Source organism: Engraulis encrasicolus, chromosome 8 (assembly GCF_034702125.1).
Source record: "Engraulis encrasicolus isolate BLACKSEA-1 chromosome 8, IST_EnEncr_1.0, whole genome shotgun sequence".
Lineage (NCBI taxonomy): Eukaryota > Metazoa > Chordata > Actinopteri > Clupeiformes > Engraulidae > Engraulis > Engraulis encrasicolus.
In genome coordinates, this window is record NC_085864.1 from 5,778,828 (window position 1) to 5,801,327 (window position 22,500).

General features: G+C 45.3%; 1 protein-coding gene across 2 annotated transcripts in view; it reads right to left on the bottom strand.

Annotated features, from left to right (window-relative positions):
- The window catches only part of bcas3 (BCAS3 microtubule associated cell migration factor), a 423,177-nt gene that overhangs the window by 383,570 nt on the left and 17,107 nt on the right, over positions 1-22,500 (bottom strand). For both annotated transcript variants that reach the window (XM_063204868.1, XM_063204867.1), the window contains exons 6-9: positions 21,926-22,007; positions 16,651-16,723; positions 656-763; positions 437-513 (exon numbers count right to left, since the gene is read on the bottom strand). In XM_063204868.1, the coding sequence (XP_063060938.1) occupies positions 437-513; positions 656-763; positions 16,651-16,723; positions 21,926-22,007 (340 nt within the window). The remainder of the gene's footprint in view (positions 1-436; positions 514-655; positions 764-16,650; positions 16,724-21,925; positions 22,008-22,500) is intronic.

The window sequence follows — 22,500 nt, forward strand, 5'->3', positions numbered from 1 at the left end:
GATGCTCCATCTCAGAGCCTTGTTTCAATTACACTGATTGGGGTAATAGCTGCCATTGAAGATTCAGTGTGTAATCTTTGTTAAACATTACTTTGGGGCCATTCAATGAAAGAGGAAGCACATTTTGTACCAAAAAAAACCCAAAACAAATAATCATGATAAACCACTCAGAAAATCAGCAGATCTTCTCAAATGCTGTTGTCGTTCTGAGGGCTTAAAGGCACTTCCAATTTTGTAAATATTTATATATATACTTTTTGGATTGCTAAAACCTTAAGCCCAATCCATTGTGGCCTAAAAAGCGGATGAAAAACATGTTGACAAACATACTGAAAACATGACCGAAAGGGCTATATAGCATGAAATGAACAAAAAAAACCCATCAAAACAATAATGCCACGATTGGCCGAGCAGCATCCATTTCAAAATCACTTACTTGTGACAAAGAACTTTTTCGTGAATGTGCAGCTGTCAAAAGCTGCAATCTTCTCTTGCAAACTGACCACAAGGATCCTGCCAGAAAAACAGAAAACAATACAAGTTGAGCATCAACATGGCCTCTAATGCAACAACACTGAGCTCCATCCAGAGCCAAAGCTGTAGTGTGACAGATACTTAACAGGCATGACCAAAGAGATTCTGGCGAGGCCCATACCTTTTGTTGCAGTGTAGGTCGTAAATGGGGGTTTTGAACTGGATGGATTTCACCATCTCGCCCGTCCTTAGGGAGTAGAGGTCCACACAACAGTATGCAGGGCTTGTCCTGTTAAAAAAAGCAAAACAAACAGAAAAACGGGCGTGTGAGGACACACACAAACACAAATACCCACACATATAAACTAATGAGAAACACTCTGAAACAGTTGGCAGCATCTCTAAAAATCAGACAAGGGCCAAAAACGCTTCTAGTGACCAGTGAGAGAGACAGAGTTGAGGTGAGGTGGAGCCGAGTGTGGGGTTCTGGGCTCAGGGCTTTGGCAGACAGTACGGGCGGTCCGGGACCCCTTATTGTTTCAAGCTTTTCACCCAAAGGACAAACCCAGCCACTCACCCCTTTGACACGTCGACAAGACGAGAACGAACAAACGTGCCACAAACAGCAGCCATTTTTTCAACACACTGGCACTGGACGTGTCAGACAGAGATGGAGACAGAGAGCTTTTGTTTTAAGTACGTGTGTACGTCATTTTATTAATGTCTGCATTAAAGCTTGGCTACTCAGCAACTTTGCACTTTTTGTGACATCCTACAGCCTACATTAGGTCTGTCTGTGCCTTTAAAGATGCATGGAGCAGTCTGACTACACCCACACTCTTCTCTACTCTACTCTACTCCACAGACCACAAAAGCAGCAGCCACAGTAGCATCTCCACAAGGTGTAATACAGGATGTCATTTGCTCTCCAGCATCCAGGAAACTGAGCCAGCTCAGCTCAGCTTTACAACCAGCGACGAAAAACAAAAAATCAATAGGTGGAATTTCATCGATGAAATAATTAGCGCGGAGGCCGCTGTGTCTCTGATGCCTCAGCTGATGTCTCTACACACCATCCTGTCTGTCTGTTGAGCTGCCGGTGTCACAGGCTGGGCTCTTGTCAAGGGTTTGATGGAGAGGAGCATTGTGTCACAGAAGATAGATCTCAACATTTTTCTGTGTGTGTATTTCTTCAAGAAAAAAATGGATGATTGATGTTTTGGGGGTAGTCATTTACTGGAACATTGTTAACGAAGATACCCTTTACAAATTTAAAGACTGTTACTCGATGTGTCAGATAAAGAACAGCACTGCGACAGAAGACGAGACTCTACTGTTCACAGCGATGTTTGGTGTTGTGGGCTTGATTGAGAGGAAAAGTGTCATCGGGGACAAGACTTTTACAGTCTTTAAGAGTGATGTTCCATGTTGCGGGGTCGACTGTGACGGGGGCATTGTCACCAAGGCTAGACTTTACAGTGCTTTAAGAGCGATGTTTGAGTCTTTGCAGAGGCATAATCTTCCCCGACCACTGGCACGCTTCAGCTGTTTAGGGGTCTAGTAAATCACTTCTTCACACGGCCCTCCCTGCTACCGCCCCACCACCCGCTCAATCACCCCTCTTTTCCCAGCGTCAATAAGGTTATAATATATGCCTGCGTTACTAATCATTAAAAATGTTCTCTCTCCGTCTTTATGGGTGGAAAAATATCTGGTTCTCCCATTCATGACGCTGACAGACACACAACTGGTGGTGGTGGTGCGGGTGGAAGGTTGGGGTGTGGGGAACAAATACAGCATTGAGAAAATGACTGTTTTTCAGAAAATATGCCTCGTATCAGTGCACATCACAAAGCGCCTAAGACATCTCTCTGCTGGCCGCAAAATTGTCAGGGAACATGGAAGCACTTAAGACCTCAAATGAAAAAAGGCTGCCAAGCTTCTTCTCTCGCCTTACTTTCCCTTCCCTTCCCTCTCTCATCCCTGCATGTGCTATTTGATAGCGCTGCATGCATGTCATCGGCAGGAGAGCTAGGGAATTTTTAATTTTGTAATTTCTCCACCAGGGGATCCATGAAATGCTCTTTCGCGCTGATATGAGAGCCAAACAAAATTCTGTGCACTCAGGCCCCACCAGGAGAGACACAAACACAAGACACTTGCTGGGTGAAATAACACACACAAAAAATGAAATAAAAGAAATAAGTCATTGCTCTGTGTGCCAAAATGAGGTTTCTGTTTGGTTCGGGCCCAGGATTGTTCTGCGCGTCTTCTTCTCTCTCTCCCATCAATGAGCTGCTGCAGCTGTGGCCACAGGAGAGTGTGCCGTATCTGTATCTGACTGAACCACTTTTTACTACGCCAGGACTGAAAGCATCGCAGCAAAACAGCACACCAGATCACCCCTGACCATGTCCAGGATAGGACAGCCTACCAAGGGGAGAGAGGCCGAGAGAGAGAGAGAGAGAGAGTGAGAGAGAGAGAGAGAGTGTGAGAGTGAGAGTGAGAGTGAGAGTGAGAGAGAGAGGAGGCGAGTCTAGTGGTAACTTGACCATATAAATTATAATGTAATATGTTACATTAAATTACATTTAGCAGACGAATTCATCCAAAGCGACTTACCAACTTAATACTCTAAGACGGCTCGAAAATGTACTATTTTGACAACGGGCATGTTTGCCTTTTTAAAAATTCAATTAAAAAACGCATTTGCTTTTCCCACATTTGCCAACATTATAAAAATAGATTAATAAATAAAAACTATGACAGTATATAAGGTAGAATAGGTTACAAGAGGCTAGGCTATTAATAATTTTTAAAAGTTTGAAAATAATAATGATGATGATTTGAAGCTTGGGAGCACTATTAAATTATATCATGTTGTTATATTGTGTTGTTTTGTGGACTGAATTTTGAAAGGCCGTGTCACGATAATGCCCCGTCTTGCAGTATGGTGATTCTGTGTCAAAGGAGCAACCACGCCGTGGCGGCAAAACTAGCAACAATGCATCAAGCCCAGGAGCAATTAGAAACGCGGCTGCGAACGCTTCAATCTACTGTGAGCAGCGGTGGATGTCTCGTTACCTCGGCCACAAGCATCGGGCATCACCATCACAGCATGTGTGCATGTGTGTGTGCGCGTGTGTGCGTGCGCGCGTGTGTGTGTGTGTGTGTGTGTCTGGTTTCCGCCTCCCTGCTGGTTTCTTATTTTTCCTCTGTGACTGTGTGTCGTGCACTCACTCACGCTCTCCCTCACACTTACACACAAACACAGATTTCACAAGCCAGAGGCGCAACCTTGGCGCCTCTGTATCCTCACATCTTCCAGCCCATCAGAGCCTGGCCAGCAGAGACGGGATATAAAACACAGAGACAGATACTGTTTGCATGCGTGCGTGCGTGCGTGCGTGCGTGCGTGCGTGCGTGCGTGCGTGCGTGCGTGCGTGCGTGCGTGCGAGAGAGAGAGAGAGAAAGAAAGAAAGTGTGTGTGTGAGTGTGTGCGCGTGCGTACGTGCTCGTGTGTGTGAGTGCAAAAAAAAGAAAAGGGAAAAAAAGTGTTATGCATGTGTGAGCGAGTATGTATGTGTCTGTACACGTGTGTCCGCCACACTGTCCAGCAGACAGACATTTGCTCTTTCAAGATGTCACTTAAAAGCCTGCCTGCTCTCTGCAAAAACACTTTCAGCTCCCGCCTCCTCTTCCCCCCTCAGCTCCAAAGCACCGAGATTAATAGAGGGATTTAACTTCTGAAACTTGTCTCATGGCCAGCGTTCCCATTGATTTCAGCATTGTCAGGGTCAAATCAATCAAATTTAGAGCGTTTTAGTGCAAATATAATACAAAAGATATGCTCCTAATTTGATTAATGGCCCATTGATGGCCTCTAAAAGAGAATCATCGTGCCACCCGCCGCCCCGATTGTTTGCGTTTTTTCATACTAACAAATGGCTGGCTTCTAATGGAGGCAAGGACTGTCATTTGTAATACAATTTCCCCACTTTGGAAATCATGCAGCTGGGGTTGAAAGTGAGGCTAAATTACAATTAACATTATGAATCATGTCAAAATGTCAGGCTTTGCACATGTTAAGGTGATGCCGGGCACCATTCGCTGTCCCCCGTCTAATAACGAATGCTGTGATCCCGTTGCATCCCGGCGTCAATTACAACCATCCTGATTGATCTGTCAGCCAAAATTAAATCAGAGACAAATTTTTCAGACATCCTCCATCTGATTCAGACAAGTGGTGGAAGGCACAGAAATGTATGAAGCAGGGAACAAAAAAGAAAAAAAGAAAAGAGAAAGCACTCCAACCCACGTGGCATGACAAAAAGGGGAAATGCTATATGCTTTCTCTCTCTCCCTCTTTCTCTCTATCCCTCTTTCTCTCCCTCCCTCTTTCTCTCTCTCTCTCTGTGTGAACACATTTATAACGGACGAGGGCGAGGTCCAATGGCTTTGACCTTGCTGTGGAAAGGTCAAGTCTGCTGGAGTCAACATCCTCGTCTTGGCTCATTTCAGCTTCACGACGCTTCAAACACGGATTTCCTCAGCAGCAATTACTCCGCTAATTACTGGGTACAAGTGCTATTAACCAGGGCTGAGCCGAGCTGAGCAGCACACACATACACACAAGCACCTGCTAAAGTCATCGGCCTTAAGAATGGTAGGTCTATTAAAGCAGGCATGTTCTGGACTTGTATCACTCGACTGTGCTACCAAGATCGGAAAAACTCTTCCCGCGAAAGAACGACTTTTTTTCTTGTTTCTTTTACAGCAATGACTCCCTCTTAATTTTAGCAACTCTCGTCTTTACAATAGTTATTATGTCCCATTATGTCCGTTTGGCTGCCATTTCATCACTTGTGTGTTTTTATAAACCCGTTGACATCTGTTATTTCCAACTCTTGACCGAGTCACTGTGTGTACGCAATTGGAGTGCTTAGCCGAGTTTTAATCCATACTTTTTTATTAACCTGAGTAAAAGCTATCGTGAAAAAAAAATGGGGTGTATGTGTGTGTGTGGGTTGGGGATATCTCCTTGTGGTGAGCGAAGCAAACTGGGGGCCCTGGAAGTGAAGGCAAACCTCGGGCAAATAAATTCATTTACAAGGAGACGTCATCACTCTCCGACTGCAGCTACTTTACGAGCTTCCCAAATACGAACAGACAATTACATGCTCTGGAGACGCAAAACAAATACTGCCTTGCCTCAAAATCCCAGCTGTCTGTCCATGCAGGAGACGCAGAGAGGAAACCTGACCGGGTGCCCAAGGGGGACAGCCACAAGCTGCCATATTCCCCAGATATGGCAGAGTCCTCCTTATCTCTCACTTATTTGTGTTAAAATGATGTATCTTTTAAATGTATACCCAGATAAGTGGATATTATATTTGCATTATTGTATCAACATTTTTGGGGGTCTTCGAAAAAATGATATGCACATTTGAGACATATTATGAGACCAACACTCTTTAAGAGGTGTTTAAGAGGGAAGCACAAAAGAAACAAATAGAGAGTGCTACTTGGACCTGAATCCATTCCTCAAGCCTGTGTCATATTGATTTATAACAGTTATTCCTAAGCCAGGGTGCAAGGAAAAAAAAGACACAGATGAAAACAATTACACTATTTTTGTAGGCAACAAGTGAGGTGGGTGGTAACTTTTTTCCAAAAAATATCCTGTCACAATTTTTCGAAGCTCTTCTTTCTCTCTCTCTCCTATTCTCCCCTCTCTCTCCTTCTCTTTCTCTCTCTCTCTCTCTCTCTTTCTCAAAAAAACCCAACCCTCAACACACAACAAACGCTGGCCACATCAGAGGCTGCTTGGGGCCTGGGGGGGGCTCTTTGATTCCGGCATGCCGCGGGCATTAGCGGGAAAGTAATTAGGGTAAAAAGTTCAACCACAGCTCCATGTCTGCAGCGCTGCCAGAAATACATTTCCTCTCCTTTCGCTGAGGACTCTGCTGTATACCCCCCCAACCAACCCCCCCAACTCGGGGCATATTGGAAACACATTGACGCGGAGACGGAGGCCACGAGCTGCCTTCTCCTTCTCTGCGTGCTCTTGACAGGCTTTTTGCTTGGTGTTTATGGTGCTTAATTAGCCTCTGTGACAGCGACAAGACAGGTAGGGTGCAGCAGCACCAGCAGAAGGGGAGTAAATAAAAGCAATGCATCCTTTGAGGGATGCTACGAAGACCTTTTTCCGTTTCCATCCAGATCTGGAGTTTCACACTTTGAGACCAGAGGGTTCACATACAGCATGCACCCATATGAATATTTATCAAACCACTTGTGTGTTTGAGACGTACAACTTTTAGAGTGTCTTTTTTTTCTTTCCCGTTGTCAAATTATGCTGTGGCTTTTCGCCTGCCAATTTTCTGTCTGACTTTAATGAGAAAGTTTGTGATGCGTAACAGTGATCTGGCACTGGGGCGATATTTTCCTATTCCCGTAGTGACAATATGGTTAAAGCACCAAGCGAAAGCAACACTTCGCCCATGCCGCAGCATTAACCTCGCTGCCCCTGTAATGCGCACAGAATTTCAATACCCTACGTCTATCTTTTTGATATTTAAATTAATTTGAAAAATCCATCTCAGCATGAAAAAATATACTCATTTGCATACACTGATACAACCGATTACAGTTTCAGAAAAACACTTTTGCACATGCATTATTTTTGAGATCGAGGATTTCAGCATTTTGACAAAAAAGATACAGTGCGTACTTAAATGAATATAAATGTAAACTTGCATTATATTACAACACAACCTGCTTTATAATGCAACTGTGGCTGAAAAGTGACCTCCAATTCCTTTCCCAAAAACGCCTCAGAATCACCTGTATTACTCTGTTAACTCTCAAGACAGCGAGAAAAGGGGATTCACCAAAATACATGGTATACAGACAGTAAGAATCTCAGCTGTTACATGTAAGGTTTTGTTTTAAGACATGTAGGGGATAAAAATCACAGAAGGCAAAACCAACGTCAGCCTCACACGAAAAAAGAAATCTGAGCGACTAAGCAAAGAGGTTTTGAAGACCCAGTTCACCAATTTGAAAAGAAATCTGATTAATAATGCAAACCCAATTAGAGTTAACAGCTAAATTCTTAATGATGTTAATTAAAAAGACGCGAAGGCCAACAGGTCTATTATGTTTCCCCCACTGTGTTCCATCTCCCCCTTTTCCTTGCAGCGGTTTGTTTTTACAGGTCTTACGCACGGCAGATAACGTGGAAGTGACAGTACATGGAAAAGCGCTTTAAGATGAACACTCTTCTAAAGGGGGGGCGGGGGGGGGGACTTCAAAGGGCTCGGCGTCTGACTCTCCTCGTCCTTGGAGGCCTGAGTTATATGGCACTGAAGGTTTGGGGAGAGGCAGATGATGATGAGAGGAGGGGGGATCTGAGCACTGCACCTGGCTGGCTTTTTCCAAATAAAGTCGACTGTGACTGCGTGTAGCACTCCTTGTCACGGAATCGGACAGGGGGGCATGAAAGCAAGTGAGCAAGTTCACCGAATTGAATATTTGATAATGATGTTGCATTTGCAGGATGTAGAGATCATGCAACATCATTGTGTCATTTTCAATCGGTGGGTTAATAAAAATAGCAATACATAAAACGCAACAAAACATAATTTTTCCCAATATATCCTACTTTACATTGCTCATTTCAATGCACTTTTTTTGTTTCTGTACTTTTATATTTCCGGTAAATTTGCATGATTCATGCCAAAAATGCCTGTTTTGGTATCAAAAGGTAAAAGTGTCTAAAAGACACTTACTGTATCTATGACCTGTAGATATTTCCCATTAAGCTTTTTGTCTACATCTACACATACAGTATAAATCTCCAAAAAAGAACATTTGTTTATGAAAAAAAGAATACTGTACAATCACTGAGTAATTTAACAACTTTAACAACACATTATCAGCATTTATTAACGTCTTCAAATCTTGACATTGACGGAGCTACGTGTAACAAGCAGAATCGTAACAAAACCCTTTCATCTTTCTTTGTGTCATCGCTGTAGTCTCTCACCACACTAAGCGCATTGAGTATTGATGCACTTACTCCTCCTCACTATCAGTGCAGACAGTGTGGCAGCAGTGCCTCTTTGTGTGTGTGTGTGTGTGTGTGTGTGTGTGTGTGTGTGTGTGTGTGTGTGTGTGTGTGTGTGTGTGTGTGTGTGTGTGTGTGTGTGTGTGTGTGTGTGTGTGTGTGTGTGTGTACATAGACCGGGGTAGCGGCTGCTTGATCAGTCAGCAAGCAGGATAACACAGCACCGGCCCCATCAACCACCACACCACTGGCACTAGCTCTAGCAGATAAGCAAGGGATAACGGCCGACGAGGTGACCAGTTCCACAAAGTTAATGGCGAGGTGAAGGCTCAGAACTCTGGCAAAGTGCACACGTGCAGGGTGACAGGGTTTGGGAGGATATTCAGTTGTTAAAAGTGTGATTTCAATGCGATATGAGAATATAAGTATAGAGGCTTGGGCTTCAGGGCCCCCTTGGCTCTTGGGCCCTTGGGGCTGGGCCCAGAAAGCCTGTGCAGTAATCTCTCCAAAACCCCATACCACCCCATGCCAACCACCAACAACCTCACCTCAAAAAACATCATACTATGCCACGTACACAACATCATAACCATCAAAACCACCTCAGCAAACCCCATCCCAGTCTACACCGCTTACACAACCATCCACAGGCCCACCTCACGGTACATGCACACAGGGACGGCACGTTTCCTTAATGTCTCCTTAACACCGCGCTCCTGTGTGCAAGGCATGATTTGTTTTCATGTATTCTAACAGTTTCGGACTGATAACGGACACGTTCTGTGGACGCACTGTGGATGTCCGCGCCGTTGGTGTGAATGCAGCGTCATTACCTCACACCAATCAACCACCACGGCTCTATTCCCCACTTACTGCAGAGCCCTGCAGCTGTATCACAGGAGCCCCTAGTAATAGTGGTGGTGGTGGTGGTGGTGGCCTGGTCTGGCATCACTGGAGCTCTATGCCAGTGATTCTCAAACTGTGGACCGGGACCCACTGGGGTGCCATGAAAGTATTCCAAGTGGGCCTTGAAATTATTTTCTAAAATGACTATTTATGAGTTTTATTGGTTATTGGGTTAGAGGTGGGCCCTGAACATTTATGGAAATTTCAAGCGGGCCCCAAGTTTACTCCACCAAGTCTACTCCACCACACACCACCAGCACTACCCTCCACGCCCATCTCGGCCACTGCAAGAGCATCGCAGGAGCTGTTAGCAGCAGGATGGCTATGGCCTGGTATCACAGGAGCTCCAAGCAGCAGGGTGGAGGGAGTCCTTAACAGAAGGGAAACAGGAGCTGTAGCTATAACTATGGCTCTGGTATCACAGGAGCTCACACCAGCAGGGTGTCTGCTGGGTGACTGTAGCCTGGATTTCGGCTGATTCCGGGGTGTGATAGCGGGAGAAGAACAGCGTCATGCTGGCTATGGCGTCCTGGTACCACAGCAGACCTTAATGGTAGGGTAACAGGAGCTCTTAGAAGTTTAGTAGCTCTACTGTAGCTATGGCTCTGGTATCACAAGAGCTTTTAGCAGCAGGGTGGCTGTGGTGGCCTGGCGGAACCCTGCTGATTCCGGGGTGTGATAGTGGGCGAGGAACAGTGTCGTGAGGCTTAGCACGTCACTCTCCAATCCCCTTAATCTGTGGCTCTCGCTAATACAAACGCTTGGAGATTTCACCCATTTAATACACTTTAGGAGGGATACCTCACATCTAATGTTTAAACCTGTCATGGAAATGCAATGAAAAGCACAGCTTAATATCACAATAGGCTTTGCTTTCCGCTAAGTCTCTTTAAAAAATATTTGCTGCGAGAGAGCAGTGGATGTATTTTTTTTCTGTACTCCCTCTGTTCATCCATCCAGCCCATCCTGCCTTCCTTTTTTTAAACTTATTTATTTATATTTCACGACAATCATGTAATTAAATCCAAGCGTTCCGTGGCAGAGGGGCTTCGTGTGGCTCGCTTCGGATTTGAGCGGTGACAATTAGGGACGCTGTTCCATCGAGTAAATCCCATGGATGACACTTTGTTTTGCGTGACTGGGACTTTGTGTATGACTGTATTATCTGTGTGTGTGTGTGTGTGTGTGTGTGTGTGTGTGTGTGTGTGTGTGTGTGTGTGTGTGTGTGTGTGTGTGTGTGTGTGTGTGTGTGTGTGTGTGTGTGTGTGTGTCCCTGACTGCAGCTGCTGATGGATGAATTGGTGTGGGAGGTGAAGGTGTTTGACATAGTGGTGGTGGTGGCGGAGGTGCGTAGCAACAGCAGCAGCAATGGTGGTGGAGGAGAGCTGCAAAGCTCCACACAAACACACATGTATGCACACGTGTATGCAATACAATGAAAGCGATCGTCATTGGTGACTGGACTGCATAAACCTAACCCCCACACTTGCACGCTCGATCTGCAATTGCATTTTTATTCTTACTGAACTGAGGGACTCCTATCACGGGCAATCATTTGTACTAAACAGTTCTTTTTTTTTTACTGAACTGAGGGACTAACTCAGGACAATAACCCAGGACCTTTTAATGGAAAGTTGATTTTTATGATTGTGTGTAAATGCAACACGATACCATCCCAGGGCCGTGTGTGTGTGTGTGTGTGTGTGTGTGTGTGTGTGTGTGTGTGTGTGTGTGTGTGTGTGTGTGTGTGTGTGTGTGTGTGTGTGTGTGTGTGTGTGTGTGTGTGTGTGTGTGTGTGTGTGTGTGTGTGTGGTTGAGTGTTTGTGTGTTAGAGAGGGCATGTGCGTATGTAAGGCAGATGGTGGTACTTTACTGTAATGTACAATAATGTGTACAATCATCTTTGTGTACGGTATGTTTTGTATTTGTGTATTTATGTAAACTGACAGACACCTTCATTTCCTTCAGGATTAGTAACAGTACTGTACTCTACTCATAAATGCAACAAAACACAGTCAAACACACACACACACTACACACACACACACACACACACACACACACACACACACTACACACTACACACTACACACACACACACACACACACACACACACACACACACACACACACACACACACACACACACACACACGCTCGCATGCTGCATAAACAAACATAAACTCACTCACTCACTCACTCACTCACTCACACATGCATAACACTTTTTAGGGACCAATCACTGAAGGTGCATAGGACCCTACTGTCTTTCTAAGACTTAATATTCTTCTTTTTGTCTTGTTCTTGTTCATGGGATTTTCGATATGTTGTCAGATACTGGAATGACTGCTTGATAAATGTAGGCATCGAATTAAAAACAGGGAATGTGCCACAAATTAATTTTGCAACGTTTTCTGTACCTGTACCTCACAGGTGTATGTACATAATAATCAGTACAGACATTTTTAAATGACTGAAATGTGGAATTTTAAAAATTTGTCCTAAATCCTAAAATGCATCACCAATTAATTTTTCAGTGTTTCATAACACTAAAACTTCACAGGATAATGTATATGACGACCTCAAACTGTTCTATGTGACTGAATAGTAATCTATTACTGTATATAAAGTCACCAGGGGGTATTTGAATGAACGGTTTATGGTAAAACAACAACAAGCTGGTCAATGAATTTAGGCATCTAATAAAAAACACAACCAATTCATTTTGCAGTGGTTCACAACAGTGAACCTTCACAAGTGATATTATATTGTAACTTAACATTTCAAGATGACAGAAGTCACAATCTGGCATAGTGCCATTATGTGGTAGGTGAAAGAACTTCTTATTTTTAATTTGATGCATTTATTGATAAGATGCTACCTAACAAACACTTTGAAGAATTTGTATCTTGTAAAAAAAGGCATATGGCACTGCACCAAAGCCAGTGGACCCTAGATTAACAGGAAATGGCTCTGATTTGCTGTGATTGAGATACAAGAAACATTCAAATTTAGGCTTAGTATCAATATGAACACACCCAAACTGGTAAAACTACAATCCTCTACAGCATCAGCATGTGGTAGTACATATAACCACATTGGCCAAAATTATTTGTTGGCATGGTTGGGCTGCCCTCTACTTTCACTTTCATGCCTGAAAGTTTGGTAAGGCTGTCAATCTGACTTAGACAAACAGAAAAGGTTGATGGGGGCAAGAGTGATATGCCCCGCCTCCAGCTGTAGGTGCGAGGGCCCGTCAAAACCGCTTGCAGCTTTAAATTTCCTTTTCTTTTTTGCACTCACATATACACACACGCACATAACACTTTTTCCCCCTTTTCTTTTTTGAGCGCATAGCCGCACACACGCACACACGCACGCATGCGCACACACACACACACACTGAAGCTCCAGGGGAGAGGAGCTGGAGAGCGGCCCTGTCCCCTCTTGACCGTGGGCCAGAAGCTGGGTGGCCGTGGTGGCTGTCCAGGCAGGCAGGGAAGGAGAGAAGGAGGAGAACTGGCCAGAGGAGAACAGGGGATGGGATCCAGGGGAGGGTGGACCTGTGCCGAAGACTGGGACCTCCCCGTGCCCCTGCAGTCCCCCTGCTCTACAAAACCAGCCCTAAGCTGCAAAATGACGGAGGACTGTGTTTGTGAGAAAAAAACGAATGCCCACATCCTCTCCATGGTGATCTGCCACTGGAAAGTTGGAAGAGGAGGGAAGCGAGGAGGAGAGAGGAGGAAGAGAGGAGTGGAGAAAGGGAAGAGGAGGTAATGGGAGAGGAGAGAGAGGATGGGAAGGGAAGAGGGAGCGGGGACAGTTTTGTGCCTGGATCCACATCTTCATTTCTCCACTTCCCACAGAACAAAAGCAAACTTCTTTGACACTGAACTTTTAGCCCAATAGCATGTTCTCTGTACTGTGCGACGCCCACCAAAATACATACATAAAAAAGCTCACAGCCTCACATCCAACCTCATTCAATCTGCGGTGGCCACTAGCCCACTGAAAGATCGCAGCCGTAAATTACTCACTTTCTCTCATGTGCAGAGTTAATTAAAACAAAAAGAAGAGGAGAAGGAGAGGGGGAGAGGGGGAATGACAAAACAACAGAAGAGGAGGGGAAATCCATTCCATACAGAAGGGCCTATCCGGATCGTATGGCCCCGTACATTCCTTACTAATTTGCAAAGCCCACTGGCACTGGCATGGAGCACACTGGGAGTGAATATGCAACTCCCGCTCTCAGGAGGAAGGAAAAAAAAATCTCTAGATCCATACGTTGTTTGGACTTAGGACATAATCCTTTCCATTGATAAAATGATGTTGAGTGTGCCTGGCTGGAGAGACTGCAAAAAAGGCAGGGACCGAGCTAACACACATGCTTTTTTCCTCTCTCTCTCTCTATCTCTCTCTCACTCTCACTCTCACTCTTTCGTTCTCTCTCGCTCTCTCTCTCTGGTTTTCCTTTAATTTGCAAATCTTGTAATCTAAGCCTAAAGCTGACTGAACCAACTTCTAAACCAGCTCCACTGCATCGGCCAAGAGTCCAATCTGTTTTCCATTTAAGTGTCAGGACGGCATCCTTTCTGGTGGTTGACAAAAGCTGTTATTTCAAAATGATTATACACTGAAAAATTGTGTGAGGACTTCGGGACGTTTATGAAGTATTTCAATGAAGGGAGAGAGAGGGAGGGAGGGGGAAAAAGAAACGTGGAAATGTAGAGAAAGTCTCTCTCTCTCTCTCTCTCTCTCTCTCTCTCTCTCTCTCTCTCTCTCTCTCTCTCTCTCTCCTCACTCTCTCCTCTCTCTCTCCTCTCTCTCTCTCTCTCTCTCTCTCTCTCTCTCTCCTCTCTCTCTCTCTCTCTCTCTCCTCTCTCTCTCTCTCTCTCTCTCTCTCTCTCTCTCTCTCTCTCTCTCTCTCTCTCTCTCTCTCTCTCTCTCTCTCTCTCTCTCTCTCTCGTTTGAATGCTACATTATTTACCAAACACGTCTGCTGGAACTGTGTAGCCACGCCATTCAGCCAGGGGTTAGGGTTATGGTTTTCAACACGAGGCATGTTTTCAGCATTAGAGCGAAAAAAAAGAAGGAAAGAAGAATTTGCTGGAGTACAAAGCCAAACCCTTCCAGCCTGTCTCGCTCTGTGTGTGTGTGTGTGTGTGTGTGTGTGTGTGTGTGTGTGTGTGTGTGTGTGTGTGTGTGTGTGTGTGTGTGTGTGTGTGTGTGTGTGTGTGTGTGTGTGTGTGTCAGGGGCAAACACAGCATGTTCCGAGTGCCTGCGAAGCGTTGGAGCCCTTGGAAGCGTCCAGGGACGGTGGTCTCCATCAAAAGCTCGCTGAAGACAGACTTCCTTATTTTATTTCCCGAGGAGGAAATATCAAGTTAAGTTGCCTCACTGTGGAAAAGGAGCATGGCTGAAGAGGTGGCAGGCCAACCAGTGGGAATGGAGGGAAGATGAGAGGAGGAGAGGAGGGGAGGGGATGGGATGGGGAACGAGAGGAAGAGAAAGAAAGAGAGAGAGAAAGAGGAGAAAACAGAAGAGTGCCGCTGGTCATATTTTATTCCTTCCCTCACAACCATTTCTCATTCTTAATCCTACTATTCTTCAGCACCATGTCAAAAAATGAAACTTAAAAAAATTAAATAAATACATTCTACTTGTCCCTCTTTGCCCTCTTGCAGGGTCTTGTGTCAGTGTGGTTAAGGGGTCTGGAGACATAGACAGCCAAAAACATCCACCTCTGTTTTGCATACCTTCTTACTAAATAGTCCAATGTCCCATTGAAGTGGGACATCGGGAGTCTGCATTGAAGTGAGTGGTTTCAATCTCTCTTTTCTTGTCTTTCTCTAATCTGTGTCAAACCCCACTGAAGATTTTGTAACCAGCCCTAACAGGGGGCTCCCCTGGGTGGTCGTCAGCCTCTTCCTGATGTTTCTTCCTAACTCAGTCTATGCAAGTTTTTTTCCCCCTAAAAACTAAAATCTCAAATCAAATGAAAAGGGAGTTTTTACACACCCCTGTTGCCAACAGGGGCCACTTTTAAGTTCTTGAGTTTTGATTAAAATAGCCATTCTTCTTTAATCAACGATTTCTGATTTATTCCATTTTTTTTATCATTTTATTTATTTCCTGACTTTTGTTATTCCATGTTTCCTAAATTCTGAGCCAGCCTTACAGTAAGTTAGTAACAGCCCTTCCCCATCTACAGTATCTGGTCTGCTAATGCTGCTGAACGTCTGAACGAATAAGCTATTAATAAATTACTCTATGATAATAAAATGACTTAAATGTTTAATATTCCTTCTATTATGAATTATTATTATTATTGGGAGGTTCATGGTGCGCACGACACCTTGTAACATATTAATGTGACACAAAATGGATTAGGCAGTGGAGCAAGCTCTCCAGCAGCACTTTACAAAAGAGGAAGAGGTGCAGAGGGAGATTTTGGAGGGGCGTGTTGTAAAAATGGACAGGCCCGGAACATTCCATTAGCCAATGTAGTTCACCTTGTGTTGGACAAGTATTCAGATGTCGGAGAAGCTCTCGAGTTTCACAAGCACACGGCCTTATCCCAGTCTATGGTGTCACTGGAGCCCTCTTTTGGAGAGAAGGAGCCTGTAAAACTTTTTTTTCTCCTCAGTGACACCCCAGTACAAATGCTTCGTGACAAACGGGCTTCTTAACCCACATAGCTCCCCCCCTACCGAAACACTTTTAATAAAAGCCAGCACGAGTGCTCTGTGAGACAGTGGCAAGCGTCCCCTTCTCTTTTTCCCCCTCTGCCTCTTCTTTACTCCTTCGCATTCTCTCCGTCTCTGTGCAAGTGTCTCTCTCTCGCTCTCTCTCACACACTCTCTCTACTGTCATACAGTGAGAATGACACAGGCGAGACATATTATCCATTCCCAAACAGCACAGCAAGGCTCTATCCTTCAGCTGGTGCCAGCCCTCTGTGTGTGTGTGTGTGTGTGTGTGTGTTCCAAACAGAAATAGTGTCGTGAATGAGTGAGTGAGGGAGCGAGTGAGTGAGGGAGCGAGTGAGTGAGTGAGTGACAGAGATATGACAGAGAGAAGGAAAATATCAGAATATCAGAGGGCCGATGCTTCAATTAGTGGTAGGACAGTAGAAATGGTGAAGGGCCTGTCAATCCAAGGACAGAGGGCCATGCTCAGGCCACCAAGACACACTCACCCCGACGACCCTGCACTCTTGCACACGCCCAGCAGCGGCCTCTTCTCAGCAAAGTTGTCCGTCTTCAAGGGACCTACACGCACACACACACGCACACACACACACACAAGGAAAGGGGGGGGGACGGACGGACAGAGAAGCATATTGACAAGTGACTACCAGGGTGAAAAACAAAGAGGAACATTCATTAGCACAGTAAGCATGCAAAGGCTTTGGTCTGTTCGCCAGATACCACCCACTCCGGCAAGATATTAAAAAAAAAAAAAAAAACCACTGCCACTACCACCTCAGGAAGTGAGCTGTCTACATGACAACAGTAATCAAATTATGGTTTTATTTGGAGAAGGGGTAGTAGACAGCTGCAGAGTAAGACATAAAGAGGAAAACATGAAACATAAATAAATACATAAACAACTTATTAAATAAATAATTAAATCAAGCAGCCACCTCTTTCCTGTCAACATGGGGACACATCCTCTCTGTCCACAAAGTAATGCCGTGCTTATGGAGGATGGATCAAATGAAATTAAAATACCGGCGTGCAAAACATTAAGTGAATGAGTGTGGGTGGGTGGGTGGACAGATCGACGAACAGAGAACAGTGACACCACTCTGTGCAATGTGTTGAACTCAAACCATCTTTCTTTCGGAGGAGGGAAGCGAGCTAACAAGAACAGAGAGGGCCCTTCAAAGCCTAGGAGGACTCATTGTCTGACTGTGTTTAATTTTGACAGAGGGGTGTGCTGGGGTTGAGGAAGGCTCTGGGTTGTGTGTGTGTGTATGTGCGTGTGTGTGTGTGTGTGTGTGTGTGTGTGTGTGTGTGTGTGTGTGTGTGTGTGTGTGTGTGTGTATGTGCGTGTGCGTGTGTGTGTGTGTGTGTGTGTGTGTGTGTGTGTGTGTGTGTGTGTGTGTGTGTGTGTGTGTGTGTGTGTGTACAGATTCGCTAAGGATTACCACACACAACACAATGCCGCGGGGCACATTTATGGGTGCAGAACAACATGTTGCATTAGGACCCGCAGAGCCCATATTTACCTAATTTTGCTGATTTTTAAAGAGGGCGAAGGGAGGCGGAGTGAGAGATGAGGGATGAGTGTGGGAGCTTGTGATGATGGGGGTGGATGCATAGAGGAGGTAGTGGAAGGGGTGTGTGTGTGCGCGTGTGTGTGTGTGTGCATGGATGGGGGAGATGTGGTGGTGGAAGGGGCTGAAGGAAGAGGGCTCCAATCTTGTCCAGATTGAACAAGATGTTAGGCTTTAGCGGGGCTGTAATTTGGGGAGGCCAGGCTATGCCATGCCATGACGGTAATCAGCTTCAGGGGGAAGAAAACGCGGCGGAGATCCCGCGGTGTGGTGCGATGTGGTGTGGCATGGCATCGTGTGAGTGCAAATGTGCCGCTCGTCTCCGTCTCCGACACTTTAAAGGGCATTTTCCCCCCCTCCCTCTTCCCCTCCCCCCCTCCGTGTCCCTCGTTCCACTTGATTCCCCACCTCCGTCCTCACGCTCTGTCATCAGCTCGGAGCGGCATCGACAGGCTCACTGCATTGAATTATAAGACAGAATATGATGGCTTTTAGGTGGCCGACAGCTGCCTTCCATTTCGACGTCACAATTAAGAAGGGGAAACAAACCACTCTGGCCTCTTTTAAGTGGCATGGGAGATATTTGTTGACTGCGACGGTTCAGCTTTGAAAATGACAGGGCTTGCATACAAGGGACAAGTGGGGCCCTCTCTCTCTCTCCTTCTCTCTCTCCAAATCCCCATCCCACCTCCTCTCCCTCCTTCTTTGTGTTCTTGTTGGGCTAAATATTAAAATCATCATCTGTATGTCTGCGTCAGATTTAGTGCAAGGAGGGGGTAGGGTGGGGGGACAATGTGTTTGTGTTTAGACTAAACAAAATGTCCTGTGTGACTATAAATGTCCAACTTGCAGATCGTCAGGCCGCGCTTTGGTAAAACTTGTACAATTACAGAGGCCTGAGAAAAGAAATAAACCGAAACGCCACTTCCAACCATCCCGACTTTCAAACTCTTTGACATTTCATCTGCATAGAGTGGGGGGAAAGTGAAAGGAGGTTGGGGGAGGACATGAAAAAAAATGTGAAGTTTGGTCCAGATGTCAGTTGGCTGTCGAGGCTTGTGGCTACTCCGCTTTCATCAATTAATACTTGGCCAAAGGAAAAGACATAAACACCCAGTCATTGATAGAAAAATGGTTTTCTCCATTCAAGAGACAGAAAGGGAGGCTGGGACCAAGAGGCAAGCGGAACTTCCGTCTTTATTCGTGGAAGGACGTTTCCTCGCTAAAATCAACACCTATTTTCAGGACTTTCCAAATCTGCCCACCCCTTTGCTCCCCGATGAGAAACAATTAGCCTTTTAACAGCCCACTAACAGAGCTAACACTGTTCGCCTGCCCTGCCCTCCCCACCACCACCACCGCCACCGCCCCCCTTGTCCCACAACAGATTGCAATCAGCCCCCACTCCCAGCCCCCCCACCCCCCACCCACCCATACAGCACAATCTACTTTATTCTACACTGAGAATCTGTCCACTTATATGCTGGATATCTGCTGCTTCTTATTACGGGCCGCTCGCTTTCATCCGCGTCCAGGAGCCCTGTGAATGTGATCATTGTGCATTGTTGAAATCTGCCAAAACGCCGGAACACGCAGCGGCAGCAGCAGTGTGGGGGTGAGAAAAAAAATGGCCAATGGAAAAAAAAAGAGGAGGGGAAAAAAAGACTGGCAAGAGAAAAAAAAGCATCCCTGTAATGAATTGCTACACATTGCCTTCCTGTTCATGCGGCTTGATAAGGAAGCAGTGTCAGCTCTTGGAGCGTCTTTTTCTCCCACCTTTTTCCTTTCTCTAATTGATAACTTTCACTTCTGGGACACACATCAGTCGTGTTAAGTGGGCTCAGGATGTTAAGAGAATTAGAGAGACGGAGACCAGGTGACATGATATGAATGAGATTCTAACGACTTGGAGCCTCTCTGGTGTCTCTGGCTGGAAAGGAGTGGAAAGAAGCAGAGCTGCTGCTCTGTCTGCTTTTCGACTTGGTGTGTGCATGTGTATGTGCGTGTGTGTGTGTGTATGTGTATGGGTGCATGTGTATGGGTGCGTGTGTGTGTGCGCGCATGTCTGCATGTGTACTTGCTTGCGCATGTGAGAAAGATAATTACCAGTCACACGCAGACCCTCTAAATGAGAGAGGCTACTGTGGAAAAAGAGGAAGCGAGACTGGGGAAGGAGAAAGTGAGATGAAAACAAAAGAGAAAGAAAGAGAAAGACGGGGAAGAATATGGAATGAATATTACACAGGCAGAGGCTCAAAACAAAACTGAATGAATGAAAGAGAGAGTGACACTGAGAAACAGAATGAGGCAAGAAAGACATTAAGAAAGAGGGTGGTATAGAGAAAGACAGAGTGAGATAGAGAGTGATAGAAGTGGGTGCAAGACCGGAGAGAGAAAGAGAAAATTGAAAATTCGAGAAGAGACACAAAGGCACTCCAGGGGAAGAGAAGAGAAGAGAAGAGAAGAGAAGAGAAGAGAAGAGAAGAGAAGAGAAGAGAAGAGAAGAGAAGAGAAGAGAAGAGAAGAGAAGAGAAGAGAAGAGAAGAGAAGACTAAAAAGGGCAGAGAAAAGAAGAAAGGAAGTAAGGAAACGTCTCTATGCTTTGGCTCGAGCAGCTCTTTGGCAGCGTGGACTCGTCATGTCTGTGAGAAGGCCAGCTGACGAGAGGCCAAGACTAATCTTAAAGCAGTGATTTTAATATTAGGATGGGAAGCAGCAGGGGCCTCTGGCAAGCCCCCACTCCGCTGCCATTAAGGAACACGAGGATGCCTTTAATTTGAACATTTATATATTAGGGGAAGAGGAGGAAGAGAAGGAGGAAGAGAGGGGAAAAATACACAGACTAGCCAGGGCCACGTCAATTATGTTGCTTGGAAGATCAGAAAGACTTGCAGCAGAGCTGCAACCCAGAGTGAGATTTCTATAACCTTTCTGTTTCTGCTTTTTAACAAGAAATGTTGGAGAAGAATCAGTCAATAAATTATTCAATTAAAGCCGTGCAAGGCAGGTCCCAAGGAGGTGCCTGTCGGAAAGGCTACACTGTTATAAAAATGATTTTGTTCTCATTTCTTTTTCCTCAATCACGCTTTTGAAAATGAAAATGTAAATGCTTTATTTGATAGAGGTCATGCATATTGATGAATGGTTGGTATTTGAAAATACCTGAAAAAAAGTTTTTTTTTGTTAAGCATATTGAGTTGCACCTGTGTATGAAATGCGCTATACAAATAAACTTGCCCTGCCCTGCCCTGCGCCTACCCTTTACACAGCAATCACACCATCACGGTCTGTAAATGCAAAAATCTGAAGACTCTTTGCAGAGTGTGGGGTTTTGGAGACGACCTGGGTTGTGGCGCCGTCTAAACGGCAAAAAAGCCAAACACACGCGTGACGTGAGGATTGGATCTTCTCCATTTCCGCCATTTTGAATGTCCAGTAATAGACATCTCAGCAGCAAAACTTACTGTACTTTGGTCATACTAGCAAATATTAGTTTATTATTTAGTAAATATTCTTGAAAAGATCTGTGAAAAGGCAGCAGAGTCGCAATGAGCAGCACAGTTGAAATGCCTACACTGGCCACAATCCTACATACTGTACCTTTAAAAACACCTGAACATAGTTTTTAAAAAATCATGACTAAATCTAAACACTTCCCCCTGTTTAACAATTCAAAATGCTTTATGAAGAAATGATGAGGTAGGTGTCCTGTTCCTACAAATGAAAGGACACCTACTTTTTTAACAACGGAAGTTGGGCATGTTTTAAAACATCCTGCAAGAGGACAGGAGGGGTGTGTTACAACGGCACGCATGCATTAGCGGCCATGCATAAAATTCAGGTTAGTATCAGCCAGTACCCCCACCCCACCCCATCACAAGGGGCATCTTGACGAAGAGGGTTTTTTGGAGAGAGGCAGAGATGGAGGGTGGGGGACTGTGGGACTCTGGGACTACGGTCTCACTAACACATGCACAAAGGCACACACTGTGTGTGTGTGTGTGTGTGTGTGTGTGTGTGTGTGTGTGTGTGTGTGTGTGTGTGTGTGTGTGTGTGTGTGTACAAACACGTACGAAATGCACGAGTACAGATGCACACAAACAATGTTTCTCCCTCACACACACACACGCGCACACACACAAACACTGGTGTGTAGGGATGGGGGTGCTGGCAGCACTGGGCAGATACTCACTGATATGGGGAGCAGGCAAGAGCCGGGCCGTCCGCACTGGACCGTGACGCACTGAGAACAGCTCCTGTGCCTCTCCACTCAGCTGTGGACATCACACACACACACACACACACACACACACACACACACACACACACACACACACACACACACACACACACACACACACACACACACACACACACACACACACACACACACACACACACACACACACACACACAAAGAACAACAAAAAGAAAGGCTGATTACAGTAAAGTCAATAACCACGTGAGAGAACTTAAAAGTAGCAGTGGGTGCATGTACACAGTTCACAGTGATTGGTGATGAAGAACATTCAAAACATTTATTTTTGTGGCAATGGATGTCATTGCACTTAATTATTAAGTATGCATTACCTCCTAAATGTAAGTGTGTGTGAGAGAGAGATTGAGGGTGAGGGTGAGGGTGAGGGTGAGGGTAAGGGGGTGAAAGGGACCTGAGAGGGACGGGAGGAGAAAAGGTGACAGCCAGGTCCCAAAAAATTCTAGCTGGAGGGTAGGAGATGCCATTGCAAAGCATGATGGGATGGAACG